The sequence below is a fragment of the Notamacropus eugenii genome, chromosome 2, assembly GCF_028372415.1.
Source record: "Notamacropus eugenii isolate mMacEug1 chromosome 2, mMacEug1.pri_v2, whole genome shotgun sequence".
Taxonomy (NCBI): Eukaryota; Metazoa; Chordata; class Mammalia; order Diprotodontia; family Macropodidae; genus Notamacropus; species Notamacropus eugenii.
This window is the reverse complement of record NC_092873.1, coordinates 485,214,848-485,239,154: the sequence shown is the minus strand read 5'-3', so window position 1 is coordinate 485,239,154 and position 24,307 is coordinate 485,214,848. Positions and strand designations below refer to the sequence as shown.

General features: G+C 38.6%; 1 protein-coding gene and 1 pseudogene across 4 annotated transcripts in view; both read left to right on the top strand.

The window, feature by feature from the left end:
• Positions 1-24,307, top strand: part of ATF6 (activating transcription factor 6) — a 206,422-nt gene that overhangs the window by 112,190 nt on the left and 69,925 nt on the right. For 2 of the 4 annotated variants that reach the window (XM_072648819.1, XM_072648818.1), the window contains one exon: positions 1,336-1,486. The exons of the other annotated variants lie outside the window; for them this stretch is intronic. In XM_072648819.1, the coding sequence (XP_072504920.1) occupies positions 1,336-1,353 (18 nt within the window). In that variant the 3' untranslated portion in view covers positions 1,354-1,486. Of the gene's footprint in view, positions 1-1,335; positions 1,487-24,307 lie in introns of those variants that run through there. 4 annotated transcript variants of the gene reach the window in all.
• On the top strand, positions 11,647-12,998 carry LOC140529849 (proteasome activator complex subunit 3 pseudogene; annotated as a pseudogene).

Here is a 24,307-nt window from a genome sequence, read left to right as displayed (position 1 = left end):
GAGGAGACATTGATTTGTAAGTTGAAATCTCCAAGTATAAGAATTGATTGTGGGTTAGAAAGAAAAATAGCTGAACTTGAGAAAGGACGGAAAATGAACTGGAAGCTAGTGGGTAGTAACCACCAGGATCTGAATGAAGTAAGCTTCCGAGAAGAAGCCATTGAATGACAATGTTAAATGTGGGGCCTATAAATGACAATTAAGAGCATTAAAAAAGTGGGATATGGTTCTTAAGAAAATGTTGAGAATACTAAAGAGCAGAGTAAGTGGAGGCTAAAAAGGAAAACGGGACAACAAAAAGAGGTTTGGGTTTGTTACCTATATTGAGGAAGAGAGGAAAATCAAAGAAGAAACGGGATAATGATAACTAATGATGGAGAGAGACAGAACTACTCAACTTTCATTTTGCTTTGTTTTCTCTTTGAAGGAGAATTATCTTGGCACTAGACAGAGTAAAATCCTTGTTGGTTAATAGGGTGTTGAAACTTGGAAAAACAAAAATACAAAGAAAAGATACTCTAGATGAGCTCTAAATGAGCAGATTCATCTGACTCAGATGAATTACATCCCAGGTACTGAAAGAACTGGCATATGTGATTACTGAGCCATTGTCCTTGATCCTTGAGTGCCTGGAGAAGTGTCCTGGAGAACTGAAGGACAAATGTCCTAACTTTCAAAAAAGGAAGGAGAGTAGAAAATGGACTTGGCTTCCTGGCAGAATTGTAAGATATATTATTAAAGGGACTAACTATTGAACATCTTAAAAAAGGAAGCAGTTATCCCAAAGAGTCAGTAATTAACTTCACTAAGAACAGATCTTTCCAGAATAACTTTATTTCCTCTTTATTTTTTGAACATCATTACTACACTATAGATACAGTTTACAGAGGTTTTCTTATCTTAGGCTATTCTTATAGACAAGATGAAATATGGAGTAAACACAATATGCCTTCTGTGGAGGAGTGAATCCGACATTTTTGGAAGGTAAAGCTAAAGTAGAGCCAGCCAACAAACCAGTATTTCAATTTTTCTCATATTCCTTACTCTTGATTCTTATATCAAATGATGAATTTTTTTCTCCAGCTTCTTAAGAGATCTCTTTATAGAACTTGTCTCAAATTTTGTCTTTAAATTCAACCAATGAAATGTTATTTTTGAACTCTTTGAAAGCATAACATATCCTGTAGGTCATTATAACAAAAGAGTAATGACTTGCATAATTTACTGCCAAAATCAAGATGGTTGAGACCAAATAAGAACAGACAGATGACATATAAAGAACAGAACTCATAGTTGCATAATATTTATTGTCTATCACTTTCTTTGTGTTTCTAGCTACTCATCTATATTTGAACTGAGGAGGAAACTACAGATGAAACCTTAAAGTGGGTCTTTAATAGGGATGTACTTGTATTATTTGAAGAACAGATAAACGTAATACATGACAGAAAAGGATTCATTCTATAAAATCCTGTTTTATTCATTATTTAGTATGAGGAAAGTGGCTCCTTCCATGTATCTCTGCGCCTTTAAATTTCCATGAGTTGTAAAGAAAAATAGCTCATTTTTAGGATATTACAGCATTTGTTTTAATCAACAGTTGACCATTTAATTATGACTACATATAGAAGAGATAACTTAGAGGTTCAGCTTATATTATATAGAGATCTTCACTCATGAAGATCTGCTCTCCTCAAATGAACTATTTAAAATTATATTGATTTCTGTATAGACAGTATGTCCAAGAGGACATTAGTCAAAGTTAGCTCCTCATTAGAAAGATTGAAGGATGAGATCCTTCTTTGGCATTGAAGATGGCTTTTTTAAAAGTGTGAATTCACCTTGTCCTATGTACTTGTTGTCCACTGATAACACAATAAGATTAATTGATTGGTTCACAGTCCAGACCTTTACTTCAGAGAGCTAGACAGATAAGGAGAAGAGAGGTGAGATAAAGAGAAGCTGGTTTGACATAGATTTTGGTTTCCTGGGAGAAAGCCTGAACAAAGTTGGCTCTTCTAGAAAGCACGTGTTTCAGGAAACATTGTTTTTTGGACCCCAAACAGCATCACAGAACAAAAGTAGCAAAGTCATTTATTAGTTCTTGGGAAAGCAGAAGAACCTGGATCAAACCTCTTGTACTCTGAGGAGGAGTTCCTCGACAGGGCTGAATTCTTAGAACAAGTAGGAGTTATATAGCAGAGAAGCAGCGATGGACTGAACCAAGAGGTGGAAAAGCTCAATCCTAAGGTAGTGCTATAATAAGCCTAAAAGACTGTGTGTGTGTGTGTGTGTGTGTGTGTGTGTGTGTGTGTGTGTGTGTGTGTGTGTATATATATTATATATACGTATATACGTATATATAATATATATACATGTGTGCGTATATATATGTATGTATGTATGTATGTATATGTCCCTAGGAAAAAGAGGGTTTACTGGAGTGTTATTGATACTTTAGCAGCCCACACACATTCTCTTCCAGGAAGGGTGAGGAACAGGACTCAACCCTAGGTTCCTACTATACACCTGGAGGACTGTACCAGCCATGGGAGAGGTGGAACAGCACAGGAAAGGAAGAGTGGTCTGTACAGCTTACAGGACTTTAGTATGAGGCATTTGCGCATTGTATTTTGGAGGATTAAATAAAGCCTGTCCCGTATTAAAATATACTGTTACTCCAAGTGCTTGTATGGAAGCCAAGAGACTTTTCCACTTTGTGTGGAGACCTAGATGAACCAAATATCAGCATTTCTGGAGAAAGTCATATGGGACATGAACTCAAACTGTATATATCTGTCTAAAACCAGAGTTTGGTATCTGAGCAGTGGGTTATATTTATATTAGGCCTTCATACATATACTAATAATCTTTTGGAGCAAAAAGCTTTTTATCCCCAAAAATATTAATAATATTGGAAAATATGAATACTAAAATTGATAAATTTATGAAAAACTAAAATGGTTGAAAAGTAGCCCCTCAAATCAATAATGTTTGTGTAGGTATAGTTACATGTCCTTTTCCCTCCCCCTTCTTACCTCTCATAAGTTTTTATAAATTTGAAAAGATAAAGTCATATAGTGCAGAAATGTGCAAAAAAAAGTTCATAGCCTTTTATTATAGGTCTTTGTAAAAAGCTAGTCAACTCAGTGGACAGAGTGCTGGATTTGGAATAAGAAAGACCTCAGTTCAAACACTATATTAGTAAGTGTTTTCAGAACTCATTTAATGCCATACTTTTTCACAAGTTGTCTGAGGAAAACAAAGATTTAGATAGACAACTGAAGAAAAAACAAAGAGTGATATGGTTGGTTATGGTTTCACATGTCTCATTAAGTATAGACTGAAAAAACAGTGAACCTGAGGATTATGTAGAAATCAGTTGTTAATACAGGGTATCCCAAAAGTCTTAGTGCAGTTTTAAGCATTAGTAGCTTAAATGCATAATTTTAAAAAAATAAAAAAAAATTTAGTGCATTGCTGTGATCATTTCTTACAGAGTTAATCTAAAAGTGAAGCTCTCCTAATTGACAAAATGCTAGCATGTCACCCAGGGAGATATGTTAGCATTCTTTCCCTGTGTGGAATGATGTAATTTCTTGTTCTTCTATTTGAAACTGAAGTAAAGCCTCCCCTTTGCAAGCTTACATCTTTTTTTCTCAGAAAGATGCCGTTTTACTATTTTGTTTTTTAAACTTTATTTACTACTTTATTTTTTCCTCAATTATATATAAAAACAATTTGTAACATGTTTTAAAAATTTTTAAATTCCCTCCCTACCTCCTCATCGCTGTTTTTGAGAAGGCAAGCAATTTGATATAGGTTACACATAGTCATGCAAAGCATATTTCCATATTAGTCATGTTGTAAAAGAAAACATAGACCCTCGCCCCAAAAGTTCCCCAAGAAAAATAAAGTTTAAAAAGTATGCTTCAATCCGTATTCATATTCCATCAGTCTTTTCTCTGGGGATGGATACCATTTTCATCATAAGTCCTCAGAGTCGTCTTGACACTCTTGTTTAAAAAAAAAAACCACCAAGACTTTTAAAGTCACCATCTGACCTTGTTTGTCTAGAAGGTTTTTTTTTTAATTTGACCTTCATATCTGTATATTATCTGCATATCTTGTTCATATATGTCAGAGTTTTATTTTATAGCATCTAAACAGTTTTGGCTTTTTGCTTTTCTTCTAGGGCCTGTCCATGATTTGTGATTTTTCATATATAACAGGACACTAAAATATAAGCTGCTTAGGATTATAAAGCCTAAATTGCATTGAATTAAGTGATACCAAAAATTGGGGTTTTATTTAAGAACATAAATATTTGAATTCCATTCTGATGAAGTCCTTCTTAGCTTCAGATGTTCGAGACTAGCTTTTTAGTTGTAAAATTTACCTTATGCTTTTTTAATGAATTCAGTTAACTTATACTGTATAATATAAAGAAGAAATGGTCATCCTAACTTCTTCGCATATATGGTCACCACTGATTTTTAAGCCATAAATTTTATAACAGTTATTCCCATTGCTATTAGGAAGGCAGAATGGTTAAAATGTAAGAGTGTTGAACTGGGAGACATAGGATCTGAGTTCAGATCTCAACTCTGCCACTACCTTGGGCAAATTACTTAGTTTTTCTGGGTTTTAGTATTGTCATTAATAAAATGATTGAGTTAGCATAGCTGTTCTCTAATAACTGTTCAACTTTGGATCTGTGATCCTGTCATGGTCAGTTCAATGTAACGACGATAGGAAGGAAACAAGTATTTATTAAACACCTGTGGTGTAGACCAAGCACTGTGCTAAGTGCTTTACAAATATTTTATTTGATCCATAGAACAACCCTAAAGGTGGCTTTTACAATTTTACAATTAAGGAAACTGAGCAGAAAGGTTACATAATTTGCACAGGATCACACAGCTAGTGTCTGAGGCCAAATCTGAACTCAGGTCTTCCTGCCTCTAGGTCCAGTGCTCTAACCATTGTGCCACCTCTTTAGGCTGTAAAGGAAAATAAATACCTGTATATTTTAACAAAGAAAGCATGCCCTATTCTTGGCCTTCTATTTAATTTCTTTGCAGGTGTTCTCAAAGAAATTTTTTATCTCAGCCAAGAATTAGCCAAGGGTAATATTTACTAACACGTACTAAACAAACATAGCACCACCACCACAACATACTGAATTATAGATGTAAATAAGGATCAAACAGTCAGTGCCTACTGGAAGTTTTCCTTTGAGTGAGGGGGGGGACATCAGCCCTAGGGGGTCTGTGATCCTACTAGAGAGATGAAGTGAGATGAACCTAGAGAGTTCATGCAGCATGTTGATCACCCAGATTACCTTACCACTAGATCAAGGCACTTTCCATTATACCAGGCTACCTTAGGAAACTTTGGACTCCTGGGAAATAATTTCCCAGAATTTAATCAGATTTAGAGAGATAATTGAAAATGAACTTTGAGAAATTCAGTATTTCCTGGAGTTCTTTTATGATAGTCATTTCCTAGTTTTCTAAGTTTTTTCTTTATTATCTGGTGGCAAAAATTGTTAAACTGAATTAGAACTTCCGAAGATGTTTTGAACATAGATATTTTTGTAGGTCATACCATAAAATTTGGATTTCAGCTTAGTGAATTTGCCATTTCGAGATGGAAGCATTTTTCTACAAGAATAAAATATTTGGTTAACCACTACTTTACTTGTAGCAGTAAAGTATACAAGTCTCATGAATTCTGGCATTCTAGAGGGGTTTTAACTTTTATCTTTCAAGCCCTGCCTCTTCTTTCCCTACCTCACCCTAAGCTGGGTGATGTAGTCCAAAACAAGTCCTACTAAGCTGCAGAAATTATTGCTCAGGCATTTTCCTACATCTTCCTCAGTTAAAATATTTAATTTAAAAAACCCAACAAAAACAAATGCTTATAAAAATCTATGAATAAATAACAGTAGTAGGAGTCTCCTACATCATCCTTGAGCTCTGTATACTTCTCTAGCATCACAAAGACTCTTCTTTTGGCCCAATAGCCAATACTTCATAAATCTATATTTTAAATGGAGGACAGTTTATGTAGGTCATGGAGCCTTGTTTGGGAGCACTACTGGGCATTCTGAAACATTTTCCCTTAGTTCCTTACTAAAGGAGGACATTATTTTCTCTGAAATTCAGACAGCTGGGCTCCAGATATTTTGTTGAAGATTATTTTTTAAGAACCTTATAGCCAAGTATTAATGTAACTAGTAGAATTCTGGTGTCTCACTATATAAATGCAAAAGTGAGAAAATCTGTATTGTGTACTTGAAAAGGATAGAAAAATATCTCACATTTTGAGTAGATAGGTTCCTAAAGAACATCTAAATATTTAATTTTATTTCTAAAACTATTTAGCACTATTACCAATCATAACTGCCAAAAAGTAAGATGACGAACAGTAAGATTTTGCCTGATGCTCTTTGATTTCATTGTAATAATAACAGTTGACATGTAGTCAACCAAAAAACTTATTATATATGCTAGACACATTGTTCTAAAGTTCTAGGGGTGTAGAAAGTTAAAAAAAACAAACAAACAACCAAACCATGGCCCCCGACCCAAACTTCAAATTCTAGTGGGGAAGACAACATCCAAGCTGCTATATATAAACAAGATATATACAGGTTAATTTGGAGATAATTGGAAGGAAGGGATTATCATTAAGTTTATCAGGAAAGACCTCTTACGTGTGGTGGGATTTTAGCCTAGACTTGAAGGAAGCCAAGGAAACCAGGAGGGAAAGAATTCCTGGCATAGAGGAAACAGTAAAGAGGAAGAATCCAGAGATAGAATGTCCTACATGAGAAACAATAAAGACAGTGTTACCAGATCATAGAATACATGATGTGGAGTCAAGTATAAGAAAACTGTAAAGGTAGGAAGGGGTCAGGTTGTAAAGGGTTTCAGAAGCCAGAGGATTTTGTAATTGGTCCTGGAGATAATATGGAACCACAGCATTTTATTGTGGTAGAATATAGTCAGATCTGAATTTTAGGAAGATCACTTTGGCAGCTGATGGGATGATCTGAGGCAAGGAAACAAATTAGAAGGCAATTGTAATAGTCCCTCGGTGAGGTGATGAGGACCTCTACCAGAGAGGTGTCAGTATGAGTGGACAGAGACAAATATGAAAGATGTTGAAAAGATAAGCAAGAAGACATCTTGGCAACATATTGAATGTATGTGGTGATTGTGAGTGAGTTGTCAAGAATATAACAAAGCTGAGAGCTTGGGCAACTGGGAGAAGGGTGGTGTCCTCAACTGTAAAAGGGAGGTTTAGAACAGAGGAGAGTTGAAATCAAAGATAATGAGTTCTGTTATAGATATGTTGAGTTTGGGCTGTCTATAAGACATTCATGTCAAGATGTCCAATAGGCATTTGGTGAAGGCAGACTGGAGATCAAGAGAGAGGCGAGGGCTAGATAAACAGATCTCAAATTCATCTCCATGAAGATGGTAATTGAATCCATGGGGGCTGATGAGATCACTAAGATACTGTGGAGAGAGGAAAAAGATAGGGCTCAGGATAGATCCTTGGGGATACTCACAGTTAGTGATATTGAATGAAGAGCTAGCAAAGGAGACTGAGAAAGAGTGGTTAGACAAGTAGGAGGAGAATGCAATGCCATGAAAATGTAGAGAGAAAAGATCAGCAGTTCCAAAGTTGCAGAGAAGTTAAGAAGGATGAGGATTAAAAGAAAGGCCATTAGATATGGCAATTAAGAGATCATTGGACCAGCCAAGATGGTAAAGTATGAAGAAGTAGTGGAGCACAGCTCACCACTCCCCCTAACCAATCCAACAAAGATCTAAGAGTGTCAACTGGAGTAGTGATCAGGAAGTAGAAGGAGAAACCACGCTGTGTCATTTTTCCTGTATAAGATCATAAATCTGACCCACAAACAGATGACCAGGCCAAGGACTGGAGAACAAGAATAGGTCAGGATTGTGGGACCAGATCAGGGAGAACAGGGTCATAGCAGTGTCTCTTTAACAACCAAGCTAGTATTATAGATTCTACACTTCTGACCTTGAAAGGGGAGAGCAGACATCCCTAGAGCAGAAGCCTCAGTGACTAGAGAGGGAATTGCAAACTCAACCTCAAAGAGGATAATGAGAGCAATGATGTTGCACTGAGTAGGGGGGAGGGATCTGAGACTCATTATGGAGCCCAGAATAGGGGCTACCATCACTTCAGTTTTTGCTTGGAATTATACTCAGAATGTGGTTGGAATATGTCTGGCTCAAAACTATGAAACTCCCAACTTGGCCATAAAGATTGAATGTATAAAAAAAGATGTGGATGCCAAGAAGATACTCCCTCCCCTTAATACCAACTTCTAGTAAAGTCTTCTGTATATTTTGCTTATTAGTCTGAGAAGATACCCTTTCCTATTCAAAACAAAAACTCTTATTCTGTCTTCTGAGTTGGGTTACTTTCTTCACCCTGAGATACACTGAGCTGCTGTTAAGATACATCCATAATATCAAAACTATCCTTTATTACTCCCTCTGTACTCCTCTGACCCTTGTACCAGCTTAGGAAATTCTGAAACTTGAATCATGGTGCTTGACTAGGAAATGCTGGTTTTGATGCTAGTGGTCTCTCTGCTTAGTTTTTTAATTTTAGATTTCGAGTCCAGATTCATCACAGATTCTGTCACAGGAGGAAGGGATCCTAGAGTTAGCCACCAGAAAAGAACAGGGATAATTAGACCTTTCCGCATCTCTGAATCTGTAAAGCCTTCCAGCTAGCAGATGGGCGAGGACTAATAATTATATACTGGAGCACTGCCCGGGGCAAGTCTCTAACTGTGCATCCTAGACCCAAACCATAGTTTGGTGTTTCGAAAGCCCAAGAGACTGCTTTTCAGACTGCTGAAAATTGCAACTCTCTGAACTGAGTTACCTCTGTGATTTCTGAAGAACAAAGCATGAATTATGAGGAGAAAGTGGCAAAGAGATACCAGATCATAAAGGCCAGGACCACACATGGAACACATGTATCAAGCAGAATTTAGTGATGGAATTCATTTGAACAACCTTTTACTCTAATGCAATTCTGGTTAATAAAGACAGTAAATATGCCAGTAATAAAAACAACAGTATTTATATAGCATGTTAATGTTTGCAAAGTGTTTTATATAATCTCTAGCATTCCTATAAGATGAATACTATGAGTACCATTTTACAAATGAAGCTGACAGGTTGAGCCCCTTTGGTCACAGAGCTAGTTATGTGTCAGATGTAGGATTTGAACCTAAGTATTCTTGGTTCCAAATCTAGCATTCTCTTTAACAGGACATACTTTTAAGATACATTACATGACAAAGTAAGCTAGAACCCATGAAGAACTTTATATTTGCTTTAATAGACAACTCAGTTCATCATAAATTAATAAAATTATATTACCTTTGTAACCAGAAATTTACATCTATGTCATACTTTAGTAGCTCTTCAGTTGCCATTACATTGCATTAGAAATTAAAATTTTACTAAAAGTGGAAGCAAATGACTTACATTTAAGCTACTTTTAAATTTTTTAAAAAATTTTACTGATATATTAGAATTTTTATATCATCTTCATTTCAGAATGTATTACTTTCTCCTCCCATACCCAAAGACAGTGCTTTGTAAGAAAAAAGAAAGCAGTTCAACACAACTAACCAGTACATCGGTTGATTTTGACAGCATATATAGTATTCTTCACTCATCCTTTCCCACCTATTCGGTAAAGGGGAAATACATGTCATTGTCTCTTGTTTGGAGACAAATTTGATCATTATAGTAATATAATATTCACATTTTTTGTATATTGTTTTCCTATTTTCTCTTACTTTACTCTTCAGAATTTCACATATCTTTCCATCAACTAAGCTATTTTTAAAAAGTAAGTATAAATACTGGCTCTGAACCAATCATGTTGAATAGTTTGCTGAGCAGGAAATTTTCTCAAAATATGATGTAAAAGGAAATATCCCCAAAGTAATCTTTACATCTGTGAAGAAGTCTTAGAAAATACGAGAATTTGGTTTTCAGTTTTGAGCCTATGTACTAATAAAAAAACAACATAGTTTATTTTTGAGAGAAGCTGAGAAAGAGCAAAATGATGAATAGAGAATTCTAATGTTTGTTTCAGTAAAGGAAACTTAAGTCTGTAGTAGATTAGTGGAAAATTTGCTAGACTTGGAGTCAGGTCGCTTCAATGTGAATTATGGCTTAAACTAACTTTGTGATCTTTTTTTTTACCTTTTTTCTACATATAAAATAGGGATCAAAAACAATAACAACATATGGTTGTTGTAAGGAGAGCACTTGGTGTTCAATGTATATTAACCAAGGATCCTAGCAGTATCACGTCCCTGAATTAGTATTAGATTAACACGTGATGTTAGAGAATTTTATTTTGGTGGCTGTTCCTCTTAGCAGTAGTTGTGTTTGTGTGTGTGTGTTTGAATGTTTTCCTCAATATGGATTTCACACTCAGATTTTTGTGTGTGTGTTCACCTGTATAGTATGCATGATGTGCTCACTTGGACATACTTATAGATAATGAATTAATAAGACTTGGGATACTAATAGAAGTGAGCCAGCCCCTATCAAGGGACCACACTCAATGGGAGCAACAACACATCAAGAAAGTTAAACTGAAGGGGGGATAGAAAGGCCCAGAAGTTGTAAGGCCTCAGCAACAAGGTGGATGGCAAAGTCTAGCAGTTTCAAGTAACTTCAGTAGGTCAAGTAACTGTGGAAGGAGAGCTCCCAGGAGCCTACTGCAGGATAGATGTTGCAGCTTGGTGGTCCTCCATTTCAAACAATGGAGTAAAGTTGGTGACTTCCATCTCATCCAAATTGTACGAGCACAGAACCCATCCAGACGCAGGATGGGGAGGCAAGACATGATTAGTCTCCTCCCCATTGCTTTGGGAGTATTTGTTTGTATGACTAGCCCACTTTCTTTTTCCTTCATGCATTATTTCCTGGATAATACCTTTTGTAACAAGCATTTTTAAGCACTAAGGATGTGGCAGGTTCTGTTTTAATGCTGGGTTCACAAAGAAAGAGAAAAAGACGGTCTCCTCCCTGCTCTCAAAGAGCTCAGCCATTAAATGGTAGAGACAAATAAGGTACGAGCAGGTAAGTTGCAGATTTTGCAGCAGGTCATACCTGGTAGTTAGTACCCAGCAGCCCATCCTGCTTTACGGCCATTCACATTGATCTGAGTAAGGGAACCACGTGTTGGCAAAGCCTGGCCGCTGTGCTGAACAAGAGCTTGGTTCCAGACGTCAGATGGGTGCCTGGGCTTGTCCACGGCTGCCTCGCCATCCAGGCCCCCGCCCGGCAGCTCTTGGCGGGGGCGCGGTGACCCGAGAGGGCCTTGAGGGCTCCCCGCCTCGTCCTGGCCGCTCACATCGTGGCCTCGTCTGCTCTGTTGGCCTGGGCGGCCCGAGGACTTCTCTGGGACATCGATGGGGCCCTGATTGGAGCCCAGGTCCGCGGGCGGGCTCATCCCGAGGGCCCCAGTCACCCCCCACCCCCACCCCAGCGGCACGTGGACCTGGGGCGGCCGTGGCGGCGGGGCGTCATTTCCGGTGGGCCGCCCGGGGCTGTTGGGAGTTGGTGGGGCAGCCGGCGGCGCGGTCCAGGCATCAGCGAGGCGGAGGCGGAGGCGGAGGCCGCGGCGCCCGCCCAGAAGAGGCCCCGCCATGGCCTCGCCCCTGAAGGTGGAGCCGGATGTGCAGGGCAAGGTGGATTCGTTTCGGGCCCGAATCGCGCAGGAGGCCGAAGATCTGGTGTCCACCTTCTTCCCTCAGAAGCTGTCGGAGCTGGACAGCCGCGTCCAGGAGCTCCGCCTGCAGGACCTGGCCCGCATCCGCTCGGTGCCGGCCCCGGAGCCCCCCGCCGCCCAGGACACGCCGGACACCGCGGGCGACGGGCCCAACCGCGAGCCGCCGCCCCCGCCGCCCGCCTCCCTGCAGCCGGCCCCGCCGGGCAAGGGCGCCGCGCTGCCCGGGGGCGAGGGGCAGCTGCTGCGCAGCAACCAGCACCTGGTGGAGCTGATCGAGCGCGTCAAACCCGAGATCGAGCTGCTGAGGGAGAAGTGCAACACGGTGCGCATGTGGGTGCAGCTGCTCATCCCCAAGGTGGAGGACGGCAACAACTTCGGCGTGTCCATCCAGGAGGACACCGTGGACCAGCTGTGGACGGTGGAGAGCACGGCCGCCTCGTACCTGCGCCGCTTCTCCACCTACTACAACACCCGCGCCAAGCTCGTGTCCAAGATCGTCAAGTACCCGCAGGTGGAAGACTACCGGCGCACCGTGGCCGAGGTGGACGAGAACGAGTACCTGAGCGTGCGCCAGATCCTGCTGCATGTGCGGAACCAGTACGCCACCTTGCACGACGTGATCCTCAAGAACATCGAGAAGATCAAGACTCCGCGCAGCGCCAACACCGAGAACCTGTACTGAGGCCGCCCCGCGGCTGGGCCGCCGGCAGTCGTTGGGGTGACCGCCCGGGCCTGCGAGCGCCGGGACCAGGCATCGGGCGCCGGTCCTGCTGTTGGTCTCGAGTTCGATGCAGCTCCTCCTGAACCCTCTTTCGGTTTTGTGTTGTTCTTGTTTTCCTTTGGGGGGAGATTGGTGACGGACCATCTCGTGTGAGGGGGTAGCTTGGCCAAGGAGAGAAGACTGCCTTTCTGAGGAAAGCAGCTTTGTAGGGGACTACTGTGGCATGGGTGACGCTGAACTTTTCCAAAGGTTGTTCATTAAAAACATAAGTTTAAAAGAGAAGTTAATGAAACTTTTCCCTTGATTCTGCAATGTGTTACTTTGTTAAGACCTCAGGAATTCTCCCTTTCCACCATCATTTGTTTTTGCAGAGAAAGGAGTTTAAGGGGGTATGTGTTTAGGTCATTGTATGCCATAAATTTAGCAGGTTGAAATAAAACTTGGTTTAACGTTTTATGTTGGCTTAAGTGTGCTTATCTGATTTTTATTTTCAGATGTATGTTTTTCCCCCTCAGGTTGACTCATTCCCTTTGATATTTTCCAACCCAAACACCATTGTGGAAGAAAAAGAAGCATATGCAGAGTAATATATCTTAAGTGTTGCTGTGCAAATGCACATGTAGGTCTCCTCTGTGTTGAAGAGTCGTACTTACTGGGAATGGCTTTTTGGCCCAGTGCCCTAGTTTCTCCCAGTTGCTATATTTGTAATATATAGCGCATCTTCCGGTGCTCAGTTTCGTTTTATGAGACATGGCCAAATCATTTTTTTGCCTTTCTGTCCAAGATTTCCTTCATTCTTCTTCCTGGATATTTTTCACTGTAACTTTGCTTCTCTTCCCTAGTCAAAGAAAGACACCAGAATTGTCTGCCGATTAACTGCTTTATAAATTGTATTAACTTTATTAATAGGTCATCATTCTTATTGCCGTTTTATTGTCTGATATTTTAAAAGCTATAGATATGGTAATAGTAACTATTTTTAATATCATTTTGAAGTTTAGGAAGTAGTCCCCACCCTCTACAGCCTTGTGAAACAGGTGTTTGAAACATTATCCTTGTACAAATGTGAACGCACAAAGTTGAAGTGACTGGCTTGTGGTCGCATAATAACAGCTTCCAAACCAGAGGCCAGAATTAGGTGTTTCTAATTCTAATCCACATTGATCTTTCTGCCATGAGGCTCCTCCTAGACTTAAAACTGAGTATATAGGGTAAATCATTGAGCACAGTGAATTCATCTAGAAACTTAAGAGGAATTCTTGAAAATGTGTGATCAGTCCTTTCTCCACACTTTTCTGCAGTTTTCATCTTTAGTTCATCTACATCAGTGCCTTCACTGAACTTCATCTACCCTAATTGACAAATCATCTTTTTCCAGGGGAGCAGGCATCCCTGTTCACATGAAGTGAGTGAATAATTTAGCATTAGAAAATAATTTTTTGTAGCATTTTGCGTATATCTTGCAAATTGTATTTCTGAGTTTAGACTGGAAAGAGGCATTTGTGCTCATTTTGATGTACAGATTTGAAGATGAGTGGGTCGCTTTCTCCTTTATGTTCATATTTCATATGTAAGAATAAGACAATTGATAGCCTTATTTTTTTCTCCATTTGTTTTTTGAGCCATAAACTTTTTGGGTGTGTCCTAAGTTGACATGATGTTCTTAAGTAAAATCTGGAATTGAGACTATCATACCACACTTTGTTATAAGAACTCAAGTATTAAGATATTTCTTAAGAAGGTACCTATGTTTGCCAAGGAACTGTCTACAGTGATAGGAAGGGGGAAAGATAAATATCAGAAATTAATTTTATTTTATTTTTTTTTTTGCAAAGGACAAGTTGTACATTCCAGTAGACTTTCATCTAAATGACCATTCCACAAAATTCAGAATTTTGTGGGAAATGAAACTAAAATATATAATCTCAGAAACTAGTGCTTAGGTGACATAGATTTCTCCATTTTTCAGGTTCTCTCTTAGACTAAGAACAAGATTATCAGAACTTGTAGAGGTTCCTTAGAGCAGATGGGAATCACATCATAGGTTATTTTCTATTCTTTCTCAAGATGCAATCGTAAAGTAGTTTTATCTATATGCTTACAAGAAGCATCAATCTACTCCTATGGTAAAGAAAGAAATCTTTTTTGAATGTCTTCTTTCCCAGTGGAGTTTGTATTCTTCAGTGTATTTTGGTTACTGTGGGTGAAAATTACCATGAACATTTATTATACAGGCCGATACTGAACTGCTGTAGAAACATTTTATAAGTTAGAGAAGTTAAAGATTTAAAGCAGAGATGTTTTCTTTTACATATTTTTTTTTCTTAGAGAAATATCTATGAGTCTTTGAAGTAAGCTGCTCTTTAATTTTCCTAGGATGGTAGCAATGTTCATTAAAATAGGTGTAACCAACCTCATATATTCTTGGCATGCTTTCTAGTTTTTTCACATTTTGTCTTATCCCTAAAAGAATTTAAAAAGAAAACACATGAATCTTTGCATTCCATTTTCCTGTATGTTTTTCAGAGATAGTTGGATATTTAAAATGCACCCATTACCTGTGACTATTCTTTATATTCATGTCAATATGGAATTGTATGTTTGGACTATGAAGTATAGTTAGTAACTCATTTCTTCTCTAGAGCAGTTAAAACCTTAATTAAAAAGACATTTGAAAATTAGGATGCAGGTTAATTGAAACTCTTTATCTCCCTTTTCCCTCCCAATCTAAAAATCCCAGAAAGTGCTACCACCAGATGGAACAAGCTTACTTTTCTATTGAAGTAATAATGAGGAGCCCAAGTCTTTCAGATTTGAACTTTGCAAAGCATACCACCAAATGGGAGTTGCTTAATGTTAAAATGCTTAATCTGTTTACATTCCACATTCTCAAGCGGTTCTCCACTTCCTTATTTTCCTTTTAAGGTGTTATGTCTGATTTAGAATAGTACCAGGCGCACTACTTCAGTTTATAACATTGACAAAGGCATTTAACTGCACACATTGTGAGATGGGTCTGTGAGCATCCTAGGGCTTAAGAATTTACCCAACTATCAGCAACTACTTTGTGAAATTTAGAGATTTATTATGTGTGTAACACTACTCTTATCTTTTGATTGTTCGCTATCCTTTTGTTCTGTCAAACTTCATGCTAGAATTGAAGTAATTCAACTCTGACATTCAAGTGAGACCTTTTGCTAAATGTTGATGTCTTTTCATTCATAATCTGCAATTTTCTTCCTATTGTAACATTGCCATACCATATTAGAACATTATATAAAGTGCCCTCCTCTTGCAAAAAAAAAAAAAAGATAATCTTCTGGTGGTTTTTTGGGGGTTTTTGGAGTGGGCATAGCGGGGAAGGAACTCCTGTTAAAAGACTGGATAGTTGTTTGTCTGATAAACCTATTTTTGGACTTGCTGTTAGCCCATATTGTCCAGCATATCATGTGTAGTATTACAAGCCTAGGTGTGGCTTTTATACTTTTATTCTTTCTGTAAATAAAGTTGATTGAGATTATTTTATATTTGAGCAAAAATAGATTTTGAGGGGGTAAATTTGTGTCGCAATATTCCTGTGCAAGTTTTAAAATCCAAATATTTGTGCTAGTTAGTGGAGAACCACAAATTGAACTTTATCAAAACCACTGGAATTGGCCGATCTACGATGAAACTTTGAGTAACTTAAAACAACAATAACAACAGTGGTCTTGGAAAAAAAGAAAATGAAACATACCTCCTCTTGGCATAAAGGTGTGGGGCATTGTGAGTGAGTAATGCTGCCTGTGCTGTCAAATACATAAACACTGTATCCATTGTTTTTTACTGTTTTTCTTTGTTACCCAAGGAAGCTTCAGTTCTGAGAGGTAGGGGAAATTCATGTCCAAAAATAGCTGATATCAAAACAAAAGGCATCCATAAAAACTTATTTTTTGAAAAAAAGTAAATTGATTTAGTTTTCCCCTGTTGAGAGGTTACAATCTTAAATAATAAAAATGATGTTCACATTTTAAAAATTCATGGTTTTTGCTTTTAGGTTATGGTAATTATGGAGATTTAAAAACAATCTCACCAATTCTTCTTTGGTTCTTAGTAGTTTATAATTGGTGCTTCTATTTCCTTTCTTTCTACTCTCTTAACTTCCTATAGTGTTGTTTTATTCAACCAAAACTTTCCTCCAAAGTTACCTGTGATTTCTTAATTGCCAGATCATCCTGATTGATCTCTCTGCAGCCTTTGACACTGTCAGTCACCATCATCTCCTTAATACTCCAGGTTTTAGGTTTTCATGATATTTTTTTCTTCTGGTTCCCTTCCTATCTCTGATTATTCCTTCTGTCTCCTTTGTTGGAGCTTCATCGAGATGAAGATGGAGATATGCATGGAGATGCATATTTTCAAAGGTTCTGTCCTGATCCCTGTCCTTTTCTCCCTTTGTACTATTTCTCTTGATAATCTCATCAGCTCCCATGGCTTCATGGATGTACTTATCCAGCCCTAACTTCTTTACTGACCTTCAGTCTTACTCTCTAACTGCATGTTGAACATTTTGAACTGGATTGTCACGTACGTATCTGAATTAGTTTTCTCTTCCCCAAAATCCTCTCCTCTTCCCTATTATTTCTTAAGGGCACTACCATCCATCCAGTCACAAAGGCTTCTAACTTAGATGTCTCCATATCCAATCTTTGCCAGGACTTGTCATTTCTACTTGCATAACATCTCTCATATATTCCCCCTTCTTTCCTCTGATACTACCACCACTCTGGTGTAGGATTTTTAACATGTCATACCTCATCTATTGCAGTATCGTCTGGTTGATCTTCCTGCCTCAAGTCCCTCCCCACTTCTTTCATCTTTCACTCAGCTGTCAAATTGATATTCTGAAAGTGTTGTCACCCTCTTATTTGGTAAACTCCAGTGACTTGCTATCACCTCAAGAATCAAATCTAGAATCCTTTGTCATTCAAAACCCTTTACAACTTGGGCCCCTCCTACCTTTCCAGTCTTCTTACATGTTATTTCCCCTCAGGTGATCTGTAGTCTAGTGATAGTGGCCTCTGTGCTATATCTCATACAAACTCTTATCTCCAAGGCCTGACATTTTAACTGCCTGTCCTTGGTGCTTAGAATGCTCTCTTCATTTCTGTCTCCTGCCTTCCCTGGCTTCGTTCAAGTCCAAGCTAGAATCTTATCTTCTGCAAGAAGCCTTTTCCAATCCCTCTTAAATTTCAGTGCCTTCCCTGTGTTGATTACCTCTAATTTATCATTTTCATATGTCTTTTTTGTACATTCTTGTTTGCTTGTTGAAAACTACTACGTAGTCCTTGAAAGCAAGGACTATTTTTTGCGTTTGTAGCCCCAGGGCTTAGTCCAGGATTACTTGGGTGGAGAACCTTGGGGCTACATGTGGTCTTCTAGGTCCTTGATGCAGCCTTTTGACTGAGTCCAAGTTTTACAGAACAAATCCTTTTATTAAGGGGAATTTGTGTTGTAAAGTTTAGATTCAATCAAAGAACCACAAGGAGGACCTAGAGGGCCACATGTGGCTTTGGGGCTGCAGGTTCCCCACCCTTGGCTAGCACATAGTGGGCATTTAATAAATGCTTGTTGACTGACTAGAAGTAACATAGCTAGTAAATATTTTCCTTTCTAAAAGGTGTGTATGAAGTTTATGTAGGTCTGTATTATATTCACAAAATACTTACCTTGATTAGTAGATACTTTTGTGGTTTGTACTAAATTTTAGTGGCAACTAGAGAATATAAGCAGAAATCTGTTTATGTAGGATTTTGCCTATTAGGTGAATGCTTGCCTGTGGCATGTTTGTGTTTTTTAATAACAGTAGGGAAATGAAAGGGAGTGAGCATATATTAATCACTCTGTGTGCCAGGCACTGTGCTAAATGATTTATTGATATTATCTCTTTGATCCTCACACCAATCTGGAAGGTAGGTGCTATTATCATCACCATTTCACAGTTAAACTGAGGCAGGCAGAAGTTCAGTGATTTAAGTTCATATCGCCAGCAAGTGTCTGAAGGCTAGACTTGAACTCAGTTCTGGGCCCAAGTCTCCACACCATCCACTGGGCCATGTAGCTACTGATGTAAACCTTTAAACGTTGGTGAGACATGCTATTCTGCCTAGGCATTAAGATATTTTAAAGTGTTTGGAGAAGTGATAATGAATCTGGGCACAGATAGTTATTTCACATGGATGGAGTAATATGTTCTTACTAGTAGAGAGAATTTTTTTTTTTTAAGAGAGCCAGTAGGACATGATGAAAAGGAGCTAGATAAGGAATTAGGAAAACTTGTTCCTTTCCCCAGGATGGCCGTGACTTTATGGGCAAATCATTTAGTGTCTTTTTCCCAAAGTTGCTACAGCTGAATGTTAGTGGGAGGGCAAAACCTAATTGCTGCCTCTGGTCTGAGCCCTGCAAGTTCCTGACCTGGGTTTGGATATGAGCAAGAGTACTCCACTGCTGTCAGCTATCTGTTAAGCCGTGTTATCTCAGAGTGGTAGAAATGTAGGTTCCACTTAAGTCTGGTCATGGTTATTCCTCTGTAGGTACGGCTCAACTTTGTTCCTGAAGTGTGAGCCACAGCACCAGCACTGCTGCTGTTGCTGACTTCTGAATTTCCTTTCTCCAGGCTACACCCAGGCCCTTTCTACCTCAATGTCACTCCCTTGGACAGGACCCCTTCCCACTCTTCCCTGAATTTGTGACCAGGGACTGGTGTAGTGGGCGATGAAGCTGCCAATTGGAACTTGTCCTAGTGACTCTTCCGATTTTGATCTGGGGTTACTCCATGTAAGTCTGAGACCTCTTCTTGCCCTGGTATACAGCCCCTCTCCCTGGGTGTTGAAGTCCTTCATTCATGACAGCCTCCTTGCCCAACCTTCTCTCCAGGGTCAGCAGACCTGTCTGTCTTCCTCTTGCTTAGCTGGCCTGACAGCTAAGGACTTACTGTGACTTTTTCTGGATTTCCCCATCTGGTGCATTTTTTAAATCCTTCAGGAGTCTGTGAAGAGAAGCTCGCTGCATTGCCTCTTAGTACTTCAGCATTTGGAGTCTTCCGCAGGTTTAGTTTAATAAGTGATTCTCTGTAATTGTGAAAATCATCTTACTTCTCCATTTTTCCACATGGGACAGTTAAATAATACTCATCTTTGAGGAATTTTTCTAGGAGTAGTGAGTTAAATTTGATATTGAATTGGAGGGCCTAAGATTTTTTGGATTAAAGGTATTTTATATAAAGCAAAACAATTGACCTTAGTATCTTTCAGTTAGATTCAGTTCCCCAAACATTTACTAAGCACCCTCTGCTTGCAAAGACTCTGGGGTAAAAACCTCTGTTCAGCTTTCCTTCCATGCCTTCAACACAAGCAGAAACTAAACCAGAGCAAGCTGACAGAAGGAAGGAGGGTCGAAAGCCTACTGAATATAGGTAGTTTTTGTGGCTCTCTTCATAGTCTTATAAATCGTTTGGAGCATTGAGCTTGGCATTCATTATGTGTTAAAATTAATTATTAGTCACAGAATCCTAGATCTGCAACTGGAAGGAATCTCAGAGGCCATCTGATCCATTTAACAGTTGGGGGTGAAGTGGCTTCCCCAGCATTTCATAGGTCACAGGCATTAGAGGATCAGAGGAAGGATTTGAACCCAGTGCTATGAGTCTCTCGAGCAAGTGCTCTTTATGGCTTTCCCATGATTCCCATTTCCTTGTTAAGAAAAGGCTACTTAATATTGAGTGTTTAAACCATAGTTGTACTATGACTAATTCCAGTACTCATTGCTTACTTAAGAACTTATTTGCTCTGTTACTGCTCCGAAACAGTATTGGGATGAATCACATGGGCTGAAGTCCTTTAGAGGAGTAACTTTTGTCCAGAGGTAATAAGTACTAGATTGACCCAAGAAAAGATAACAATTTAAGTGAACAAGATAGATTTATATACTTTTAGGATTTTTACTCCAAATCATTATGTCTTATAGTTAAAAAGTAAACAGCTTAATATCCACAACAGGAAAGAACAGTGACTAAATTCACAAATTACAGTTCTATTTATATATTGTGAGCAATTTATTAATTTAAATGAGACTCTGGTTTGATTACGGTTATCAGTATATGAAACTATTGAGTAAATATTATTTCTGTATTTCAAGGTATATTAAGTTCAAACACACTTCTAGATCCTGATGATTATAGTGCTGGCCGGTGTGTTAGATGCTGAAGTCATAGGCTTAAAGCAAAAGATTTCGTTGAAACATACAGAATTGACAATAGAATGTTAATGACACTGCTAATTGTTATTCTTGGCTTGAAGCGTGATTTGGTTGCATCTTTAGGGATTAGATGCAAAACATGCTCTCTAACTGTGGTAACAAAATTAAGCTTTGGTAAAATAGTTTTTTGGGAGGGATTATTTGGCTCAGTCAGAAAAAGGTAATAAAATATTGGGATGCCTTTTGACATTTCCACTGCCACTTATAAAACAAACAAATCATAAATCCACAAGTGAATGACTACAATGCTATTATAATATTTAATATCAGCATTATATATATACATGTATTCGTGTGTATATATATATATGTATATGCATATGCTAAAAGTACTTATCTGCTTATAACCAAGTTTCTAGAAGTGGTAAGGGTTTCTAAATTAATGTCCCAGATTCATAAAATATTTAACATATGAGAATGATTGTAGTTTCCAAGATAACTAGCTTTACTTTGATAAAAATCATGTTTTCAACCTTTTTTAAAAAATCATTCTCTTATGCTGATTTATCTTCTTAGATTCATAGGCCTTTTCTGTTCAATGGAAAATCAACTTGAGTAAACATTACTCTTTTTTTTAAGCCACAGCAGGCAATAGAGTATTTGATCAATTTTCCATTTTTGTTACTCTGTTAATACAATGTTGTTACATCACATGCTATAGATAACTTCCAAGTGCACTGTTCTTTCCAATTAAAATACATTGTAAATCCATTTATTAAATTTGTTTGAAGGCAGACTCCTCCCCCACACTCTTAGTGATATTGTCGTCTTGATCAGTGTGATCTCTAGCAGCCCAAGTAATGGAGACTTCTTGAGTGTTGAGCTACTTAGCATCATCAGTACCTAACATCAAATGGATTTTCTGTATTATGCACAAGTAGTAATTTCTCCTTCCAGTCACTCTGTCCTTAATGGCTTTAAAATATCCCTTTAATCTTACCACAGAATGCTTTACTTACACCATAAGTTTGACAGTTTTCTACTCATACCTTTGGCCCAGTTGATTTAGATAGCTAATACTCAGCGATTTTTGTTCACAAATACGAATGCACTGTTGGTTTGTTTGTAGACTTACTATTGTATTATACTCTTCCCAGTATTTGTGTTGTAAAACTACTATATAGGATATCACAAAAAATTGTTGTGCTAAGAGTTTTGGTACACCCTGTATAATGATTTTTAATTTTATCTTGTTTTGATTTTCATTCCTATAAAAACAGTAATTCTGCAACAAATTGGATTATTTTTCCTCTTTCATGACATTTGTGGAGTACAGTCATTCATTCCAGCTCTAAAGTTCTATGATCTGTTCTCTAGGATTAGAGGCATTCACTTAACAAATTTTTGACTCAACCCTAAGTTCTTTTGTAGAGTCCACATAGCAGGTGTTTAGTAAATACTTGTTAAATTAATAGTCATGAATCTCAGACCATGGGATTTTATGAGGATAGCACTCTGTGCTCATGTTGGAAGTATACTTAATGAGAACATTAATATGCTATCTTATTTGATTTTCATAACAACCTTGTGAGATAGATGCTATTATTATTCCCCATTTTACAGAAGAAGAAACTGAAACTGAGAAAAGTGCCTAGGGTCACACAGCTAATAAGCATCAAGACAGTATTTGAAATGAAGTCTTCCCAAACCAAAAGCCAGCACTCTGTATACTGTGCCACCTGTTAAGCACAATGTGAAGGTGGCTGGGCTGGGTGCTAGGGATTTAAAGACAAAGTGGCCGAAAGCCAGAGATTCACAGAGTTGAAAGGGACCTGAGAGACCATCTCTTTTCATGTTAGAAATGAGAAAAAGGCTTCTGGAAGTCACACAGGTAGTATCAGAATTTGAACCCTGCCCCTCTGTTAGAGTCTGTGTTCTTTATCCCTAGTGTCCTATTCCTATCAACAGGGAGCTTGCAGTCTAGTAGGGTGATAGCACCTGTAAGGGGGCTATCTCCAGTTGTCCTGATCTATATCTTGCCACTGGACTCAGCTCCAGAGAAGAGAGGGAGGCTGGTGACTTTGCACAACCCTCTCTGCCTTAAATCCAATTCACTTGCAAGTCTTAGCATCACCTCTTTGAGAATGAAGGACAAACAACAAGAAACATATATAAACAAGTAAGTATGTACTCAATAATTTGAGAAAGGAGAGAGTACTAATAGCTAAGGGGATTCAGAAAGTTCTGATTGTAATAGATGGTACTTGAGTTGTGTCTTAAAGGAAGGTAGGGATTCTAAGAGATAGAGGTGAAGGAGAAGTACATTCCAGGTAGAAGGGACAGAGGTAAGCTTTGAAATGCTCAGTGCAGAAAAGAGCAGTTCTGCTGGACCATAGATTTTATGAAGAACAATGATATGCAGGAAGCCTGGAAAGATAGGCTAGGACTAGATGATAAAGGATTTTAAATGCCAAGCAGAGTGAGATTGCAATCTACCTGTGACTTCTCATCCTATTTAATTCTTGTCTTTGTCCTCCTAAATAGACACCATAGAGGATATTTAGGTAGCAGTGCACTGTAGACCTTCCTTTGAAACTTTCAGTATTTCTTAGGTAGTGATGCTATCAATCAGGCAGTCAACCTGCATTTATTAAGCACCTGTTATGTACTAGAGCTGGGAGTATAAAGTCAAAAAGGAAATGGTCCCTGCCTGTAAGGAGCTTGCCTTCTATAGGAAGAGACAGTGTGCTTAGATAAGATACAGAGAAATATGTGTGTATATATATTAAATAGATACATGGTAAATAGAATATCGTTGGGCATAGAGTAGACTTGGCTTGTTGAATCAGGGAAAGACATCGTGTAGAAGGTTGCATTTAATTTTAGTTTTGAGGAGAACAAAAAACTTTAAAAGATAGAGGTGACAAGGTAATACATTTCAGATGTAGATGCCAACGCAGAGGCATGGGCATGGGAAAGGCCATGATTTCTGAGGGCTGGCTGAACTCAGGCTGTCCATCTGTTCATCTGCTTTCTTGCTGCATAATCAGAAAACTTTATTTTCTTGTCATGCATGTCTTAAGTTGTACATTAAGTGAAGCAAATGTTGTATTATCAAACAGTTCGTCATTAGTCATTATCACATTAACATGAATTAGTTTTCCAGTTCCCTAACAAAAACACAGACTAAGCTGTGAGGTTGTGGAAAGGGTCTTTAAAAGTACCACCAAGCATGTGGTCCTGCCTCAGGAAGAACAGGCTGGAATAGGTGATAATGTGGGTGATTTGGGCTGCTAAGTAACAGTACTGAGGGCAAGGCTACAAAAAAGGACAAGAATCCTTGTATGACAGTATCTCTGAGTGCCAGCTGCTTCACGTTTCTAGTTTATTGGTTAGACTCTTTTCAATTAGAAGATAATCTAACCTGTGTTTTTTAATTTAGGCTCTGTGTTTAAGGGAGGAATCTTGTTGCTCACTCACTCCTCCAACCACCCCTATGGTTGGTAGTCACCAGGCAAAGCAGATAAC